The sequence below is a fragment of the Anguilla rostrata genome, chromosome 8 (assembly GCF_018555375.3).
Source record: "Anguilla rostrata isolate EN2019 chromosome 8, ASM1855537v3, whole genome shotgun sequence".
Classification (NCBI taxonomy): Eukaryota; Metazoa; Chordata; class Actinopteri; order Anguilliformes; family Anguillidae; genus Anguilla; species Anguilla rostrata.
This window is the reverse complement of record NC_057940.1, coordinates 56,421,584-56,442,419: the sequence shown is the minus strand read 5'-3', so window position 1 is coordinate 56,442,419 and position 20,836 is coordinate 56,421,584. Positions and strand designations below refer to the sequence as shown.

Sequence of the window (20,836 nt, the reverse complement as noted above, 5' to 3'; positions counted from 1 at the left end):
TCCAGCCCACAGTGGCTTCAGTGGTTAATGAAAAATATATTTATTTATTTATTTTATTTATTTATTTATTTATATTTTTTTACAGAGTGAATTTCTTTGTTAAAGGTGAATGAGTTAGTGATATCTGTACTGAAGTGTGTTCTTGAATGTTTTTTGCTGTTGTGTTAAATTATGTTTTGAGAGTTAGAGCATAATGGACTGCTTCTTGAGGGGTGTGTTCAGTCTAACCACCACGGTGGCCTTGCAGCCCTGTATCTGATGTATTTGTCATGATGCAGCTGGTCTCTTCCTGTGCGGCTCTGGGATTGATTGCTCTTCCCTTACAGTGATCGCCAGCAACTTTCAGACCTGTCTGGGCCTGCTGATGCACTATCCTCCAATCGGAGACGTGCATTCGCTCCTACAGAAAGCCCTGTTCCTCAGAGACCCCAAGGTCAGCTGTGCTCCAGCACGCACACACTATACACACACACTCACTCACACACACACACACACACACTACACCACACAACACACACACTCACTCACACACACACACACACGCACACACACACACACACTAAAGCAGGAAGCACTTCCTGCTCTGCTGGAACTGCACCACTCTCTTACCCACAAACCCTCGGCCACTTCCTCCTGCGCTCTGTATTGTGTAGTGCAGGTTGTTCTCACACAGGAAGCGCTGTGTTTGTAAAACCTCTGCACTTCCTGTTTGCCTGGCAGAACAACCCACGACCCATGAACTACCAGTTCCAGCAGAACCTGGACTACTACAAGACCCGCGGTGCCGACCTGGTGAACAGATCCAGGTGAGACACCTGCAGGCCCCTCCCCTCCCCTCAGACACACCTGCAGGCCCCTCCTCCCTAGACACACAGGCCCCGTCCCACTCCAGGACACACCTGCAGGCCCCTCCCCTCCCCTCAGACACACCTGCAGGCCCCTCCCCTTGTGTGTACATGGTTTGGGCTGGGCCCCTTTCTTTCCGGTGAAGGGAAATCGTAACGCGTGCAGCATACAATCACATAATAGATTACTGCACTTTCGGATGAGATGTTGGATGTCAGGTGTCCTCCGACTCAGACCCAAGACAGCAGGTGAGGGGAGGTAACCGTGTAATCGGCTGCTGTAATTGGTCAGTTAAGTGCAAAGTAACAGCAAAGACCAGCCGACCCTGCGGCCTGTGGGACTGGGATTGGAGGGCACTGCTTTGGTGTGTCCAGGTTTGGGAAGGTCATGGGTATGCTGAGCTGTACGGGCGTGTTGAGTCCGTGTTCTGTCCCCCCCCCGACCCCCCCCACCCCACAGAGCGAGCACCAGGGCCCCGCCCCTCAACATTAACAAGGTCTCCAGCAGCTTGCTCAGTTTCGGCCGCAAGCTCATCGCCCCCGCCATCTTGGCCCCGCCCAGCGCCATCGCACCGATCAACAGCGAGGTGGTGTCAGCTCCGCCCTCTGTGAGCCGCACCACGCCCGAGGCCACGCCCAGCCCCGCCCACTCGCACCCGAGCGCGCCCACGCTGCACCACCGCATGCTGAAGTCTGAGAGCATGCCTGTGCACCTGAGCAAAGGTGAGAGAGTGTGCACTCTACAGTGTGTACTGCACTTACACACTACAGAGTGTACTGCACTTACACACTACACTCTACACACTACAGAGTGTACTGCATTTACATACTTACACACTACACTCTACAGAGTGTACTGCACTTACATACTACACTCTACAGAGCACTGCACTCTACACTCTACACCCTGCATACTGTACTGCACTTACACTCTACACACTACAGAGTGTACTGCACTTACATACTACACTCTACAGTGTACTGCACTTACATACTACGCACTTACACTCTACACCCTGCATACTGTACTGCACTTACACTCTACACACTACAGAGTGTACTGCATTTACATACGCACTTACACACTGTGCTGCATTTACACACACATGCACACTACACACTGTACTGTACACACACACACACACACACACACACACCCCTATGTAAATCCGGTCCGGTGCTCTCCTGTCTCAGATGTAGGTTCATCCGGGGGCACTCAGGTCTCTCTTCCTCCTCAGACCCGTGCCGATGTCCAAGGTAACCGCTGCCATGACAACCGCATCAGCATCGTTGCTTGTGTTTGTGCAGTGTTTGCTTCATAGTTTGTTTGATGTGCGTTTCATGCATGTATTCCGCCAGTTCGTGTCTCAGCTGCATGCAGTACCCACAGTCACCCACCAGGGGGAGGCAGAGTATGTCATGTTGAATCAAGCATCATTCCTGCATGCCTGCTCGGATCATGTGTACAGCAGTGACGATTACTTAGATAATATTCACAAAGCACCTGACCCTAATCAGCCCTTGTCAGTAAAACAGAAACACTGTTAAAAAAGGTTTGGAGTTTCGATTGTTGGCTTCAACCAGTGCAGTGGCAGCATTTGTGCTTTTTGCTGTTGTTTTGTCCTGTGATGGGGAGTTGTGCTCAGTTTGTGTTTTAGTCCCTGTGCTGGGATGTGTGTATGTGAGAAATGTCTCTCCTCCAGCCTTGTAATGCTCATTTATTGCTTCTTAATTGCACCTTAATTGAGCCGTGTTAAATGAGCTGTGTTACTTGAACGGTGTTAATTGAGCTATGTTAATTAAGCTGCGTTACTTGAGCAGTGTTAATTGATGTGTTAATTGAGCTCTGTCAATTGAGCGGTGTTAATGGATGTGTTCATTGAGCGATGTTAATTGATGTGTTAATTGAGTGGTGTTAATTGATGTTAATTAAGCAGTGTTAATTGAACTGTGTCAATTGAGCTGTGTTAATTTAGCTGTGTCAATTGAGCAGTGTTGAGTGGTGTTAATTGAGCCGTGTTAATTGAGCGGTGGTGAGCTGTGTTAATTGAGCAGTGTTGAGTGGTGTTAATTGAGCAGTGTTGAGCGGTGTTAATTGAGCAGTGTTGAGCGGTGTTAATTGAGCGGTGTTGAGCGGTGTTGAGCAGTGTTAATTGAGCGGTGTTAATTGAGTGGTGTTGAATGGTGTTAATTGAGCGGTGTTAATTGAGCAGTGTTGAGCGGTGTTAATTGAGCGGGGTTGAGCTGTGTTAATTGAGCCATGTTAATTGAGTGGTGTTGAGCGGTGTTAATTGAGTGGTGTTGAGCAGTGTTAATTGAGTGGTGTTGAGCGGTGTTAATTGAGCGATGTTAATTGAGCCATGTTGAGCTGTGTTGAGCTGTGTTGAGCGGCGTTAATTGAGCGATGTTAATTGAGCCGTGTTGAGCGGTATTAATTGAGCCGTGTTGAGCGGTGTTAATTGAGCGGTGTTGAGCAGTGTTAATTGAGCCGTGTTGAGCGATGTTAATTGAGTGGTGTTGAGCAGTGGTAATTGAGTGGTGTTGAGCGGTGTTAATTGAGCGGTGTTGAGCGGTGTTAATTGAGCGGTGTTGAGCAGTGGTAATTGAGCGGTGTTGAGCGGTGTTAATTGAGCCGTGTTGAGCGGTGCTAATTGAGCGGTGTTAATTGAGTGGTGTTGAGCGGTGTTAATTGAGCGGTGTTAATTGAGCGATGTTGAGCAGTGCTAATTGAGCGGTGTTAATTGAGCGGTGTTGAGCAGTGTTAATTGAGCGGTGTTGAGCGGTGTTAATTGAGCGGTGTTGAGTGACGTTAATTGAGTGGTGTTGAGCAGTGTTAATTGAGCGGTGTTAATTGAGCGGTGTTGAGCAGTGTTAATTGAGCGGTGTTGAGCGGTGTTAATTGAGCGGTGTTGAGCAGTGTTAATTGAGCGGTGTTGAGCAGTGTTAATTGAGCGGTGTTGAGCGGTGTTAATTGAGCGGTGTTGAGCAGTGTTAATTGAGCGGTGTTGAGCAGTGTTAATTGAGCAGTGTTGAGCGGTGTTAATTGAGCGGTGTTGAGCAGTGGTAATTGAGCGGTGTTGAGCCGTGTTAATTGAGCGGTGTTGAGCAGTGTTAATTGAGCAGTGTTAATTGAGTGGTGTTGAGCAGTGGTAATTGAGCGGTGTTAATTGAGTGGTGTTGAGCAGTGTTAATTGAGCGGTGTTGAGCAGTGGTAATTGAGCGGTGTTGAGCGGTGTTAATTGAGCGGTGTTGAGCGGTGTTAATTGAGCGGTGTTGAGCAGTGTTAATTGAGCAGTGTTGAGCAGTGGTAATTGAGTTCTGTCCGCAGGCGCGAGCTCCAGGACGGCCAGCTCGTCCACCAGTACGGAGAGCATTCCTGCGGGGCGGGACTACCCCTCCGCCTCCCCCCCCCTCTCCGCTTCCAAAAAGGACTCCTTCTTCAACATCTCTCGTTCCCACTCACACAGCAAGACCATGGGGAAGAAGGAGGCAGTGAGTCTCTCTCTCTGTCTGTCTCTCTCTATCTCTCCATCTCTTTTTCTGTGTCTTTCAATCTTCCTCTGTCTCTCTCCTCTTCTTTTTTCCCCTCTTCCTCTCTGTCTCTCTCCTCGTCTTTCTCCCTCTCCTCCTCTTTCCCTCTGTCTCTCTCCTTATCTTTCTCCCTCTCTTCCTCTCTCTGTCTCCCTCTGTATCTCTCCATCTCTCTCCCTCAGTCTCCTTGTGTATCCGTCCGTCACAGAGTGATGACATCATAAGCGCTGCACCAGTGTCTGTGTTGCAGGAGGAGGAGCTGGAGGTGCAGGTGTCCTTCCTGCAGGGCCAACTCAATGACCTGGAGGCCATGTGCAAGTACTGTGCCAAGATGATGAATGTGCACATCGGTGAGTTTAACAACACATCTCTGACAATCAAAGGCATGCCTGATGACACGTTGGTGAGTTTAGAAACATCAGGTAATTAGCTTCAGTACAAGCCAAGCCCAGCCCTACTTAGCTTTAGAACTGACCAAGCCCAGCCCTGCTTAGCTTCAGTACTAACCAATCCCAGCCCTGCTTAGCTTCAGTTCTGACCAATCCCAGCCCTGCTTAGTGTGAAGTGAGTCAGGGTCGTGTGGCTGTAGGGTGGTGTGCTCCCTGTACCTTCCCGCCACCGTTAAACCACGCCGCCTGTTTCCATGGCGACGGTGTGGCCGAGGCCCGTGGGGGGATTCGATTAGCGCTCCCCTCGTTAGCGGGAGTGTCGGCTCTGATGAGGAACTCTCACCGCACACGCGCATTAAGGCCTCCTGGGTAATGAGTCGCCTCCCCTCTGTTCATTAAACAGCAAACCCAGCGTACCACAACACTAACGACCCCTCCCACAGTGTGCTGGGAAAGCACACACGCACGCGCACAGCTCTCAACCAACACATGCTTTCTGTCCGTCACCAGGGAAAATCCAGGAAGTGATTCTGCAGGAGAATCTGGAGAAGGAGGATGAGGTGCTGGTGTCCCTGGCTGGGCTCAAACAGGTAAAACATCACACAGGTAACAGCACACAGGTAACAGCACAGATTACACAGGTAACAGCACAGATCACACAGATCTTCCCCTTTAAGAGCACCTGTGGGTCTTGGGCAGTGTGGGCTCCTAACCGCCCCCAGATTAAGGACATCCTGAAGGGCTCACTGCGGTTCAACCAAAGCCAGCTGGAGGCCGAGGAGAACGAGGAGATCACCATCGCCGATGATCACTACTGCTCCACCGCACAGCAGGACCAGGACCAGGACCAGGACCAGGACCAGGACCAGGACCGGAACGGCCTCCGAGACGCACCTGAGAGAGACCGACCGCAACCACTGCCTGACCAACAGGTAACAGGATCTAAACACCGTGTGTGTGTGCGTGTATATATGGAGGTAGTATAGTTTTAAGAGTATATCGTATTTGTGTATATATGGTATATAAGTGTATGCTATAAGGTGTGGGTATAGTATAGTGGTATGTATATGTATAAGTGTGTATATATGGTGTATAGTGTAGGTATAGTGTGTATGTATGGTGTATAGTGTAGATATAGTGTGTATATATGGTGTATAGTGTAGGTATAGTGTGTATATATGGTGTATAGTGTATAGTGTGTATATATGGTGTATAGTGTACAGTGTGTATATATGGTGTATAGTGTAGGTATAGTGTGTGTATATGATGTATATCGTATGTATAGTGTGTATATATGGCGTATTTTGTATAATGTGTATATATGGCGTATAGTGTAGGTGTAGTGTGTATATATGGTGTATAGCATATGTGTAGTGTGTATATATGGTGTATAGTGTATATATATGGTGTATAGTGTACAGTGTGTGTCAGTTTGCTGCTCTCTGCTCTCCAGACTGAGGTGTTGGGGTCTCTGGGCTCGGAGGGGCGGAACTGGGATGACTATATCCTGATCTCCCAGGACGACGATGCCCCGCCCGAGCAGGAGGAGAGGAGGGCGGGCCCACCGGGGGGGGCGGAGCCCGTAAGCGCCCCTAAAAGCAGGCGGGGTCGCGGGGTGGAGCAGGAGACAGGCCTGTTCCAGGACCCCCTGATGGGCGCGGCGTCGGGGGGCGTGGCTTCGGGCTCGTCCAGTGCGTTGGGGTCCAGCCCGGACGATGACAGCACCCACAGCAAGGACTCGGACTTCACCATCGTCACCCCTGCAGACCTGTGAGCGCCCCCTGCTGGCCTGAGCCGGCCAGCGCTGCCCTGCGTTTGCGCACGTACTGAGCAGGAGTCCAGACCTCCCAGAATCCCCCTGTGCCCTGTTCATTGCCCGCCCCGCCCCCTTTTCTACCGCCCCCCAGGTGCCACATTAGCATGCTGTATCTGCCTGTAAGGCTGGGGGTGTGTCCTCAGGCAGCCTCTCCCCCTAATCTTCTACACATTAAGCCCCGCCTCCATCTTGCCTTAACTGCGCCCTCATCCACCCCCCCCCAGTCCCCATTGGCCATGAGTGCCTGGAGAAATTCTTCATCCACACTAATCTCAGCTTTCATTTCCTCTGTTAAATCCCTTTTTTCTTTTTTTCTTTTAGAGATTTTAAAACCGTTTATGGGACTGAACCGTTCAAAAGTGAGGATGAAAAAAAAAAGATTAAATTATGAAAAGTAATAATAGTTTTCTTTTTAATTGATTGTGAACATTTCTATTTTTTACCAACCATTTCATTTACAAGACTGTCCTGTTTTTCTTTCCTTTTTTTTCCGGCCGTTTTCTTTTCTGCCGTGGGTTCCGGTGGTATGGTAACCATGGTAACCATGTATAGCGACGCATGTAGGGGAAAAAATACCGATGTAGAATAAAAACAATGTGACTAACTGTACGGGACGAAGGCGCTTGTGTGTCCTGCTCTTTAACATACAGGGGTTATGAACCAGTCTCTGAGCTTCACGGACCTCAAAGTGGGCGGGGCTATTAAATGGAATTGAGGACTCTCTGGCTTTATACTATCAGTGTTTTACCTTTGAAGAACATAAGTTTTCATTGTGAGCTAGCTCTGCCCCCAAAACTTCCCCATCACGGCGAGGGTGTATATGAATGTACAATGTTAATGCCACGTTTATATTTTTGTTAGGATATACCACTCAGTGGCGTGGTTGTGTTGTGGGGCAGAGAACCTGGAGCACTGTTAGGGTTCGAGATGGGCAGGTAAATGCCAGGTGAGATGGGGATGTGGGTGGAGCCAAATACTGTCACCTTTGATCTTACCTGAAAACAGACTCCTGGAACTGTTCTGAAATTTAAACCATAGCTGTGCACACACACACTGACACACACACTCCTGGAACTGTTCTGAAATTTAAACCATAGCTGTGCACACACACACTGACACACACACACACACACACACTGACACACACACACACACACACACACACACAGTCCACTTTGCGTTTGAGGCACACATGCACACTAACTCTTAAACGTAATGATTTGGGTTTTATTTTGCTTCAAGTCCCAGATGCCTCTGCAGCTGCCCTGTGACCCCAAACCGCACAGTCTGTAAAGAGGTCAGGGGTCAGGGGTCACGCACACCTCTGTTCAGGGTGACCCACAATCATCTGAACCCCCCCCCTCAAACTAATCTCTGAAGTCAGAACATCATTCAAATGGAATCAAAGAACATTGCACACACTTTGGCTGCAAACACACACACACACATACACGTTCTTGCTCTCACACACGCGCTCACACACACACACACACACACACACATGCAGCAGTCATCAGTTTGTGGCTCAGGCTGTCCGTCTTGGTTGTGTTTGTTGTGTGTGTTGTTGCTCCCTCTCTAGCCTGTAGTTTGTGCTTCTGTGCTTCCCCCAAAAAACAGATGCAACCTGCCAATCGCGTTTGAGATTGATCCTGCCGACCAATCGCGTCCCTGTGCTTTCAGTCTGTTTGTAACTGCGCTGTCCGTCTCTCTGTCTGCTCCGTGGGTCCCGGGTGCTTCCGTCAACTCTGCAGGTTCCCCACAGTTGTGTTTTTTTTGGGGGGGGGTGCGGAGTGTTCAGTGCGGTCCTCAGTGCTCCCCGCTCTTTGGCCTCCTCGCCCCCTCTCCCGCTGTCCTCTCTGGGACGGCGTCCAGGCTGCGGCGGGACGGGCTCCTCTCTCCGGCCCCGCCCCCTGCCCCGGCCCCGCCCGTGCTCAGGTTGCTGGTGAGCGCAGCGTAGTGGATCTGCTTCAGGTTCTCCTGGACCTCGCACTTGGCTCGCTTCAGCAGGTCCGCCTGGCCCTGTGGGGGGGCGGGGGGGGGTTGGCGAGGGGGGCAGGCGATTAGAGTTTTAACATATTTAATCAAGCCCTACTGAAATGAATCCATCAAGCAGTCCGTTTCTTTATTGTGCCGCGCGAGGAGAGCTCGCCTGAGACTCCCCTGGGGCGGGAAAATGAGAAATGAAATAAAAATGAAGTCTGACTGCTGCTCCAATCACCCTGCTGCTCCAATCACCCTGCTGCTCCAATCACCCTGCTGCTCCAATCACCCTGCTGCTCCAATCTCCCTGCTGCTCCAATCACCCTGCTGCTCCAATCTCCCTGCTGCTCCAATCACCCTGCTGCTCCAATCTCCCTGCTGCTCCAATCTCCCTGCTGCTCCAATCACCCTGCTGCTCCAATCTCCCTGCTGCTCCAATCTCCCTGCTGCTCCAATCACCCTGCTGCTCCAATCACCCTGCTGCTCCAATCACCCTGCTGCTCCAATCCCTGCTGCTCAATCTCCCTGCTGCTCCAATCACCCTGCTGCTCCAATCTCCCTGCTGCTCCAATCTCCCTGCTGCTCCAATCACCCTGCTGCTCCAATCACCCTGCTGCTCCAATCTCCCTGCTGCTCCAATCTCCCTGCTGCTCCAATCACCCTGCTGCTCCAATCTCCCTGCTGCTCCAATCTCCCTGCTGCTCCAATCTCCCTGCTGCTCCAATCACCCTGCTGGTCCCCAGAGCGATGAGCAGCATCCCCACAACGGAGGAAATAATCTCACACACACACACACACATAAACCCATGCACATAGGCACATACACACACACACACACACACACACATAACCATCACACACACACACACACACACACACACACACACAAACCATGCACATACACACACACACACACACACACACACATAAACCCATGCACATAAGCACATACACACACATTCACACACACACACAAACACACACACACACACACACATAAACCCATGCACATATGCACATACACATACACACACACACACACACACACAAACTCATGCACATAGCACACACACACACACACACACACACACACACAACTCATGTACATACGACACACACACACTCACACACACACACACACAACTCACACACACACACACAACTAACCCATGCCAACACACTAGGCTGTCAAGGCAAATGAGTTGAATATTAGCTTTCATTAGAGTGACATATATTCGAATATCATTGCTATAATCACAAAAATAAGCCATGCGTCAATATCACTGACGCCCCTAAACTGCCTGCGTATTCCACAAGCAGCAGAGAATAAGGACATCGTGACTTTCATACTAGGTCACTACACTGGCCTCACTTATAAACTATTTGATCACTGCGTGGCTACTAAAATCACGTCAATAGTGATTCATAAATTCACATACTCATTTGACCGTGAAACGTTTGGCTCTATTCAGTCTTCACTTCGCTATGCACACCCAAGTCATTATAAATGAGCCCTGCAGTTTCATGCTAAGCAATAATAAAGCACTTTCCGTGATGTAATTTGCCACAACTCGTGATTATTAATCACAAAATAGAAATGATGTTTATAGAATCCCTTTTATTCTACACAAAACTATTCAAACGGCTAATATGTGTAGCCTAAAACAACAAATTACTTACTCTGTTTAGTTTGTTTAACTTCTTTCATCATCCAATTTCCAACAATTTTCCAACATGTTCATTCACATGCTCACACACACACACAAACGTTCACTCACATGCACACATATACACATACATACATGCACTGATTGTGGCAGTGATGATGGTTATTACTGTTGCTATGAATGGTGATGCTATTCTTTGGTAATGATATTGCAGATAATGTGTTGTTATTGATGGTAAAACTATGTCAGTGCTTTAGAAAACGGGCGGATAAGTTGTGCTGGGTTGGATGTGTGCGATCATGAAGTGACAATATACAAATTATGTTCTGAAGTTTTAAAGGTCCTCAGGGTATAAGAACAGTACGGGTTCCTGCAACTGCAAATTAGAAAAGATATAAAAATCCTTTTTTAAAACCCTCTCCTGGGGGAACCAAAAAATGCAAGGTTTTGTCCCAAATAAAAAAGTTGTTCCTTCACAATTTCAGCCATTAACTTCTCATTAGTCAGGTATATGCATGTACATGAACATATTCCTACCTACAGTACATGTATGTAGGAGTATGTATGTACATGCATATGCATGTGTGTAGAATTTCTTTATGATGTATAGTCTTTTCACCCCAGTGATGCCTCAAGCCCTCCGTGCATGATCACCTGACTCATGAGTATTCAGCAGCTGTGGAGTTCCCTGGCTACTCTGACAGCACTGAAGCCTCCTGTGACCTCACAGACACGCGTATCCATGGGGATAAGAGAATGGATCTAATGTTACAGCTCTGAAGTGATCCCCCTGCGACCTCATAGACACGCGTATCCATGGCGATAAGAGAATGGACCTAAGTTACAGCTCTGAAGTGATCCCCCTGTGACCTCACAGACACGCGTATCCATGGCGATAAGAGTGTGGCTCTAACGGGAGTAAAGGTCTCAGCCCTGTGATTAATATTCGTGAGCTGCCAGCTGTCAGCAGCCAGTCACAGAGCTGCCTGGGTGAGGAGCCCTGAAGTGGTGGGCCACCTCGTTACTGTTAATTAGGTCAATTAAGTATCTCCACTTCCACTCTGAGGTAATTTATCTGGTGTTTAGCACGTAGCGTGTCTCACAACACCCATCGTCGCGGCGATGCACAAACTGGAGTCGGATTAGAGTTGGTTTGAGGCCAAAGTGCGGAACGAGGACGATACGTGAATTTGATTGGCTGAGCAGTCGGGCCAATCGCGCTGGCCGATCTGTGTGTTTACCCAAGCCGTACAGCCTGGAGCGGCTCAGAGCTGGGGACGTTATGAGATCTGATGTTTGAGCCGGATAACTGAGTCACGCTCGTGTGTGAGCACAGCCAAACAAATGTGTGTGTCACGCATAATAATGAGATGTGTGGTGGAGACGGTCCAGGTGCGGGTCCTGCCTGACCCCACAGCGCCCCCTGGTGGCGGCCTCTCCTCACCTTCAGGATGGTGATGTTCCAGGTGAAGTTCTCCACCGCCCGGCTGGCCTTACGTCCCTTCAGCCCCTCCTTCTCCACCAGGCTCTGCAAAGACTCATGGGACTCCATCGCTGGGGGGGGGGAAGAGGGAGAGAGGAGGGAGAGATGGAGAGGGAGAGAGAGAGAGGGGTCCAGTGTCACTTATAATCTCTCTCACACACTCGCCCAGCTGCTGTTCCCAGAATGCGGTTGCTTAGCAACGCGGGTCCTGATGGCAGTGTGTAGTAAAGTGGCTGTTGGAAGAGATCAATAACCTGGAGACACAGGGCAGAACACAGAGCGAGAGAGAGAGAGACAGCATCCTGTCCATCCTGAGGGAGAGAGAGAGAGAGAGAAAGCATCCGGTCCATCCTGAGGGAGAGAGAGAGAGAGAGAGAGAGAGAGACAGAGCATCCTGTCCATCCTGAGGGAGAGAGAGAGAGAGAGAGAGAGACAGAGCATCCTGTCCATCCTGAGGGAGAGAGAGAGAGACAGAGCATCCTGTCCATCCTGAGCTATGGGTTAATTAAGGGTTAAATCTGTCACTCTAATGAGGGGGGGAGGCTGGGGGGGGGACCTGTGCACTCTGCTCAGAGGGTACAGGGCACATGATCCCAGGACAGAGAGTGTGGGGTTTTCCAGTCTATCCTGTTCCTCCAGTTTCCTGGCTGATCTCTTATCAATCATCTGAATTGTTGTTGATGTTCTAAACATCGTAACATCTCCAAATATCTGACGTATCCCTGTTTGCATGCAAAGGCTGCTGGGGCGTATCGAAAGCGTGCGATAAAGCTGTCCCTGCACAGCCACCCCCCCCCCCCCCAAGGTCTGTTAAACAGGACTGACGCTAAGGCGCTATAATGTGGGAACTCCTCTCCTTACAGAAAGAGCTGAGTTTACTGTGCAGAGTAAGGTCAAATCTCACTGGTGAACTTCCTGTGATTCCTGTGGAACTGGCGCTCTCTCTCTCTCTCTCTCTCTCACTCTCTCTCTCTCTCTCTCTCTTCCCCCCTTCCCAGCAGAGCTACTTATCCATTATCCTGGTGAATATGCAGCTCAGCAATACGCCAATAAATCCTTTATCTCTGTCAGAACAATCTGTGTGGATTCAGGGCTGAATAACAGATCCCTTTATACTGCCAATAACGTCCGTGACCCTACACTGGGCGTGGGGGGGGGGGCCAGGGCCAGGAACCCGCGTGAGACTTAACGAAGAGTGTGGGTCATCCAGTTTATCCTGATGCCTGGGTCAACCGTTACACTAAAACTCATAGGGCCCCCTCCCTGCTGCTGCAGCAGGCCTGCCCATCAGAGGCCCTGCCCTCTCACCTGCCTCTGCACCTGCAGTAGCCCGCCCCACTCAGAGCCCCGCCCCTCACTGCTCTCTGCACTGCAGTAGCCCGCCCCACTCAGAGCCCGCCTCACCTGCTCTCTGCACCTGAAGTAGCCCCGCCCCCACTCAGAGCCCCGCCCCTCTCACCTGCTCTCTGCACCTGCCGATAGCGCCCCCGCCTCTCACTGCAGTAGCCCCCCACTCAGCCCCCTCACCTGCTCTCTGCACCTGCAGTACCCGCCCCTCAGAGCCTGCAGTCCCGCCCCACTCAGAGCCCCGCCTCTCACCTGCTCTCTGCACCTGCAGTAGCCCCCTCCCAGCCCCTCACCTCTCTCTGCACTGCAGTAGCCCCCCACTCAGAGCCCCGCCCCTCACCTGCTCTCTGCACCTGCAGTAGCCCCGCCCCCACTCAGAGCCCCGCCCCTCACCTGCTCTCTGCACTGCAGTAGCCCACCCCACTCAGAGCCCCGCCCCTCACCTGCTCTCTGCACCTGCAGTAGCCCCGCCCCCACTCAGAGCCCCGCCTCTCACCTGCTCTCTGCACCTGCAGTATCCTGTGATAGATGGCGTCTGTGCTCTCCATCAGGGCCTGGCTGCTCTGTATGATCTGCAGGAGGAAGGACATGACCCATTACACACGTGTGTGTGTTTGCGTATGTGTGTGAATGTGTGTGTATGAGTGTGTGTGTGTGTGTGATGGTGTGATGAGTGTGTGATTTGTTGTGTGTGTGTGTGTGTGCTGTGTTTGTTGGTGTGTGTGTGTGCTGGGTGGTGTGTGAGTGTCTGTGTGTGTGTGTGTGTGTGTGTGTGTGTGTGTGAGAGTTGTGTGGTGTGTGTGCGTGTGTGTGTGTGTGTGGCGGTGTGTGTGTGTGGTGTCTGTGTGTGTCTGTGTGTGTGTGGTGGTGTGTGTGTGGTGTGTGTGTGTGTGAGTGCTGTGTGTCTGTGTGTGGGTGTGTGTGTGGTGTGCGTGCGGTGGTGCTTTAACGAGGGTCAGGCCGGGACGCTAATCGGTCACGTCGGCCTTTCAGGAATGTGAGGTCACCAAAGCGTTGCCATGGAAAAGAATTAAAGTTCAGTCAGGATATTATTATTATTATTATGCTAATGGTGGTTAAAGCTGCGCTGCGTAACTCTGCTCAATAGCAGCTTTTCCCACTGATCCAGGATCAGCCACATGGGCACAGACAGTGGGGCACAGACACTGGGGCACAGACAGTGGGGCACAGACACTGGGACACAGACAGTGGGGAATGGACACTGAGGCACAGACACTGGGACACAGACACTGGAACACAGACACTTTTAATCATAAGTTAATGTCCCAGCTCATCCACTTCTTTCATGAATGAGGAATCTAGATTTCAGTTTGCAGTTGTGCAGTAATGTAAAACAGGCCTCGGTATCGGTTATGGGTTATACCAGCCAACCAATCAGCCAACCAATCAGACGATCAGTATTTAAGCAGAAGGGTAAATCACTCAGCCCTTCCAGTGGGCCTTTCCAGAGGAACCGAAAGAGAACCAGCCCAACTGAGCCCATCTGGGCCCAACAGGAGAGAACCAGCCCACCTGAGCCCATCTGGGCCCAACAGGAGAGAACCAGCCCAACTGAGCCCATCTGGGCCCAACAGGAGAGAACCAGCCCAACTGAGCCCATCTGGGGCCAACAGAAGGGAACCAGCCCGAGCTGAGCTCCTGGGACACGGTGGGAACAGGAACCAGGCCAGCACTCATAGGGACGTGCACACACACACTCAAACACACACTCAAACACATACACATCATACACACACTCACACACTCACACACACACACACACACCATACACACACTCACACACTTATACACACACTATACAAACACACACAACCCTGACACGGAGGCGACAGTGTAGGGGGGTGTTGCTGTGGGTGACAGTGTGGGGGGTGTTGCCGTGAGTGACAGCGCGGGGTGTGTTGCCGTGGGTGATAGTGTAGGGGGGTGTTGCTGTGGGTGAGAGTGTGGAGGGTGTTGCCGTGGGTGACAGCGCGGGGTGTGCGTGGGTGAGTGTGGGGTGTTGCCGTGGGGTAGTGTGGGTGGGTGCTGCGTGGGTGAGTGAGGGGGTGCTGTGGGACAGTGGGGGTGTTGCCGTGGGTGACAGCGCGGGGTGTGTTGCCGTGGGCGACGGCGGTAACTTGCCGTGTCATAGGCAGAGACCAGCTTCCTCAGCACCTCGGGCAGGGCCCCCTGCGGCTCCAGGGTGGGGTACGGGCCGGACAGGTTGAAGAGCAGCAGGGGCGTCCCGTCGCCCCCCCTCAGCCGGGACGCCAGGCTCAGCACACACTGCATCAGGTTGGACACCGCCGGCACACCACACAGCTCCTTAAATGGCACTATGGCGTTCTGAGGAAGACGAGCAGGAGGAAGAGTTTAATCACATTACCTGCACCTTGAAAACCACCAGTTCCTCTCAACACCTGGCTATTAAGCCACAATACAGACTAAACGTCAGGGGAAAAAAAACATATTTGATAATGATAAATGCTCATATGTGAGTAACTGCTGAAAAGACAATCCAACAGTGGCGTATGGCGTTTCAGAAACAACGCTGTGACTGAATCTGACTCGCTCTCCTGTCATCGTCGGTGAGGACTACTTCTGTACTGTCACCACTAGAGGGCAGGCCAGAACGAAACGAATGGACTCAGTGACCTGATACCCTAAAATAACGTCAACTGTCAGGGGTGTTGTCACTGACATGAATTGGGAAAGTGGTGTTTTCTGACGGACATTTTCAGAAGCAAACGTTCCATCTGCGCCAACATGAGCTTCTGAAACATTCGCTGCTGTTTAGACACTTTTACAAGCCAGCTACACTTTGATAATCTGACGACATATCAGCATGGGTTTTAACGGTAGCGGTATTTCTGTAAATTGCTGAACCATATCTCATAGTTGAAAATACTTGGCCAGCTAACTTTAGCTAGCAAGCCATCATAGCCAAATGTAGCGATATATAATCGAGCAAAAAATAGATACGGAAAGTAGGCTACCAGAAGAAACTCTTTGCCAAACGATCAAATTATGTATTTAAAGTATTGCAATACTAGGTTTGTTCTAGTAATGTTTATTAGCTACAGCAAACAAACATGTAGTAGTAGTAGGTTGTAAATTAATTCCAGATCAACAACAACGGTCGCATTCCAGCAACCACCACTCAAGTTTCCGTATTAGGCCGTCTGCATGCGACGGCCATTGTAGTTTCAATATAGCAACTTGTTAGCTTAGCAGCTTACTTCTTTAAAGCACAAAACAGCTTTTCAAAATTCACGGTTGAGAAACTAATGGGTGTAATTTATCAAGGAGAACAAAACGTGAAATTCTCTTAGGCTTACATTCACCACAGACCTTATTTTATACAGAAGACTAAACCCCTGTGGAAAAAAAGCACTGGAAATCTGCCAAGGGAACCCAAGGCGAAAGATTTGCCTTCACTGGAACTAAGGGGTAGCCCAAACGATGAAAAACAAATATAGACCAAGGGGTGTCCAAATACTTTTGGTCATGTAGTGTACACTAAAATCTGCTTCATAAGTAAACATAATATATAAAATATATGTGCTGTTTATATATTTGCACACTTGCTTTGTCTCTCTCTCTCTCTCACCATCCCTCTCTCTCCCTCCTTCTGTCTCTCTCTCTACCTATCCCTGTCTCTCTCTCACTCTCCCTGTCTCTCTCTCTCCCTCACTCTGTCTCTCTCCCTGTCTCTCTCTCTCCCTGTCTCTCCCAATCTCTCCCTCCCTCTGTCTCTATCTCTCTCTCTCTCCCTATCCCTGTCTCTCTCTCACTCTCCCTCTCCCTGTCTTCTCTCTCTCTCTCTCCCTGTCTCCCTCTCTCTCTCTCTCTCTCTCTCCCTTCCTCTGTGTGTCTCTCTCTCTCTCCCTTCCTCTGTGTGTGTCTCTCTCTCTCTTTCTCTCTCTCTCTGGGTTATTGTGGCTGTTTCATAATGGGGTGGTTATGGTATGGTCTGTAATAATATCTCACATGGGGGATGCAGATTACAGTATTGTGCAGGATATTTCATGCTCGGGGGTGAAAATCATATTTCAGATGCACCTGTGGACCTCGGCACCCCGGGGGGGCCATGGCAGAAAAATGAGAGCACAGAAATGAAAGTAATATTTAATATAAATACGATTTTACGAGGTGTGTGTGCTGGTAGATGTCTAAGGCGGTTCCCATGACACCAAGATGATGAAAGGCGTGTACACAGCTCACACACACGCGCACACATACACACACAAACACACACACACTCACACACACACATATACACATATACACACACACACTCTCACACACACACACACACACACACACACACCCTAACCCTTACTCTCCCCTGGGGGTAACCCTCCCTGACAGCAGGGAAAATGACAGATCCATAACAGACAGGCAGAGAATCCCCCCCCCTCACCCCCCCCCCCGAGAGATGGGGTATTTCCCTGCCTGAATTATTTATCTTTCTCATTCTTTATTCATGGACTGGCAGGAGTATCACTAGAAAGACAAATAACCAGTAATGAAGGTGCTCACCTGCTCTCTCTCAGGTAGATGGAGGTTCTCACCTGCATGTTCTCTCTCAGGTAGATGGAGGTTCTCACCTGCATGTTCTCTCTCAGGTAGATGGAGGTTCTCACCTGCATGTTCTCTCTCAGGTAGATGGAGGTTCTCACCTGCATGTTCTCTCTCAGGTAGATGGGAGGTTCTCACCTGCATGTTCTCTCTCAGGTAGATGGGAGGTTCTCACCTGCATGTTCTCTCTCAGTAGGGGGTATCTTTCACCTGCATGTTCTCCCTCAGGTAGATGGAGAGTATATACTGCATTTCTTTTCAGGTAGATGGGGTTTAGATGTTTCTGAAGGCGGTTCTCATGATCCAAGATGTGAGGGTTCTCACCTCATCTTCTCCTGACCTCAGGTAGATGGAGTCCTCGACAGCAATCTCCCCGGTAGATGGAGGTTTCACCTGCATTTTCTTCTCTCTTTCAGGAGATGGGCTAGGTACCTACTGCATGTGCTCACGTCTCTCAGGTAGATGGAGGTTCTCACCTGCATGTTCTCTCTCAGGTGATGGGGTTCTCACCTGCATGTTCTCTCTCAGGTAGATGGGGTTCTCACCTGCATGTTCTCTCTCAGGTAGATGGGAGGTTCTCACCTGCATGTTCTCTCTCAGGTAGATGGAGGTTCTCACCTGCATGTTCTCTCTCCGGTAGATGGAGGTTCTCACCTGCATGTTCTCTCTCAGGTAGATGGGAGGTTCTCACCTGCATGTTCTCTCTCAGGTAGATGGGAGGTTCTCACCTGCATGTTCTCTCTCAGGTAGATGGGAGGTTCTCACCTGCATGTTCTCTCTCAGGTAGATGGCGGTTCTCACCTGCATGTTCTCTCTCAGGTAGATGGAGGTTCTCACCTGCATGTTCTCTCTCAGGTCCGTGGCCTCCCCCAGCGGCTGGGCGGCGGTCTTGAACAGGTCGTCCAGCGCCCTGACGGGCAGCGCCCGCATGCTGGCGTACTCGCGCCCGCCCCGCCCGCCCTTGCGCACCGACAGCCCGCGCTTGTGTGGCTTCCCCCCGCCCCGCCGGTTGGTGATGGCCACGTGGACGAAGAGCCAGGCGTGCGGCAGGGCGTCGCCCGCCAGCGACAGCAGCGGGACGTGCCGGAAGCCCGGCTGCAGGCACTCGAAGGGGATGGTGTACTGGCCGATGAACTCGTCGCCGATGAAGTCGTCGTCCAGCACCACGAAGCGCACCATGGCCAGCTCGGGCAGCAGGATCTGGAACTCGAAGCTCTCGCCGAACACGGGGCTGTCGCCGTTCTGCCGCACGGTGCGCGTGCGGCGCTCGGCGCAGTCCGCCGGCAGCCCGTGGATCTCCACGTACACGTAGGGGTCCACCACGTGGCCCTTGGCCCCCGAGCCGCGCGGCTTGGGGAAGTTGAGGCCGCTGATGACCTTGACGTGGAGCAGCTGGGGGGAGACGCCGGGCACGCAGTCCCGCGTCTCGGCGCTGAAGAAGGACACCTCCTCGCGCATGATGGCGGGCCGCAGCACGTAGCCGCAGCCGCCGTTCCGCCGGAACCAGCCCACGTTCAGGTCCATCATCAGCCCCGGCGTCTGGAAGTTCATGGCCACCAGCTGGCAGCCGCACTTCCAGAAGTCCTGGGGGTTGGGGTTGCTGGAGTCCACGCGGGCGGGGCTGGGGCGGACGCGCGTCAGGCAGCGCTTGTTGAGGTCCACGAAGTCGCCGGGCCTCTCGGCGGCGAAGCGCCCCGCCAGCGCCTCGTCGAACGAGCAGAACTCCCAGAACCGCTGGCTCCGCCGCGCCGCCGGGAAGTTCTGGAAGGGCACCGACTGGCAGAGCGACACCAGGTCCGAGAGCTGGCGGGAGAGGCGGAACCGCCGGGGGTGGGCGGGGCCCGGGGAGGGCGCGGCCTCGCCGTTGGCCCTGCCCACTCGCTGAGACAGCTCCGCCCCCTCGTCCTCCTCGGCCACCTCCCCCTCCGGACCCGTGCAGGACACGCCCAGCTTTTGGGCCTTCAGGAGGACACGCCCCTTCAGCTCCTCGGGGGATGGCAGGTAGGCGGCGTCGGTGTTGGGCGGGGTCGTGTACAGCCGATCTCCCAGAATCCTCTGCAGGTGCTGGACCATGACGGCCTGCTGCCGCAGAGAGCAGTGATTCTCCATGCAGACGATCAGGGGGTACTCAGAGGCCACAAACGCGTACCTGTGCAAATACAGCAACACACAATCAGTACAACACACACCGTAACACACAATCACTACAACACACACCTTAACACACAATCACTTCAACACACACCATAACACACAATCACTACAACACACACCTTAACACACAATCAGTACAACACACACCATAACACACAATCACTACAACACACACCATAACACACAATCACTACAACACACACATAACACACAATCACTACAACACACACCGTAACACACAATCACTACAACACACACCTTAACACACAATCACTACAACACACACCTTAACACACAATCAGTACAACACACACCGTAACACACAATCACTACAACATACACCATAACACACAATCACTACAACACACACCTTAACACACAATCACTTCAACATACACCATTACACACAATCACTACAACACACACCGTAACACACAATCACTACAACACACACCTTAACACACAATCACTTCAACATACACCATAACACACAATCACTACAACACACACCATAACACACAATCACTACAACACACACCGTAACACACAATCACTACAACACACACCTTAACACACAATCACTACAACATACACCATAACACACAATCAATACAACACACACCATAACACACAATACACAGCAACACACAATCAGTACAGCATCAACAACAGTTACAATGTACAACAATATAAAATACACAAAAACACACCACAATATAAAATATACAGTAACATAATTACAACTACATAAAATATGACAATAACGCACAATTGCAACACAACATAAAATACAACAGTAACGCACATACAGTAACACAGCAGACTAAAGCAGGTTCTCACGCTCCTGTGGCCCTAGATGTCTTAATCAAGTGCAGGGAACTCAAATTCAGGCGCTTAATTTAAGATACTGATTGGCTGAATAGCTGCACGTCGTGTTTCCAAGGCCTAGATTGGCTGCTGATTAAATGGAAACCAGAAGAAGCAGCAGCGACTGCAGCCCTCTAGGGCTGGATCTGGAGACCCCTGATCTACTGTGATGTGAT

At 51.0% G+C, this 20,836-nt stretch overlaps 2 protein-coding genes across 2 annotated transcripts in view; one reads left to right on the top strand and one right to left on the bottom strand.

The window, feature by feature from the left end:
• Window positions 1-7,190, top strand: part of tbc1d5 (TBC1 domain family, member 5) — a 32,347-nt gene extending 25,157 nt beyond the window's left edge. The window contains exons 16-24 of the mRNA XM_064349193.1: window positions 327-433; window positions 721-806; window positions 1,306-1,568; window positions 2,040-2,102; window positions 4,174-4,337; window positions 4,627-4,726; window positions 5,276-5,355; window positions 5,488-5,697; window positions 6,219-7,190. Of these exons, the coding sequence (XP_064205263.1) occupies window positions 327-433; window positions 721-806; window positions 1,306-1,568; window positions 2,040-2,102; window positions 4,174-4,337; window positions 4,627-4,726; window positions 5,276-5,355; window positions 5,488-5,697; window positions 6,219-6,539 (1,394 nt within the window). The 3' untranslated portion in view covers window positions 6,540-7,190. The remainder of the gene's footprint in view (window positions 1-326; window positions 434-720; window positions 807-1,305; window positions 1,569-2,039; window positions 2,103-4,173; window positions 4,338-4,626; window positions 4,727-5,275; window positions 5,356-5,487; window positions 5,698-6,218) is intronic.
• LOC135262230 (inactive phospholipase C-like protein 2) overlaps window positions 7,053-20,836 on the bottom strand; it is a 30,199-nt gene continuing 16,415 nt past the window's right edge. Inside the window, exons 4-9 of the mRNA XM_064349192.1 lie at window positions 18,477-19,788; window positions 15,201-15,404; window positions 13,555-13,630; window positions 11,673-11,782; window positions 7,731-8,600; window positions 7,053-7,619 (exon numbers count right to left, since the gene is read on the bottom strand). Coding sequence (XP_064205262.1) covers window positions 8,388-8,600; window positions 11,673-11,782; window positions 13,555-13,630; window positions 15,201-15,404; window positions 18,477-19,788 — 1,915 coding nt within the window. The 3' untranslated portion in view covers window positions 7,053-7,619; window positions 7,731-8,387. The remainder of the gene's footprint in view (window positions 7,620-7,730; window positions 8,601-11,672; window positions 11,783-13,554; window positions 13,631-15,200; window positions 15,405-18,476; window positions 19,789-20,836) is intronic.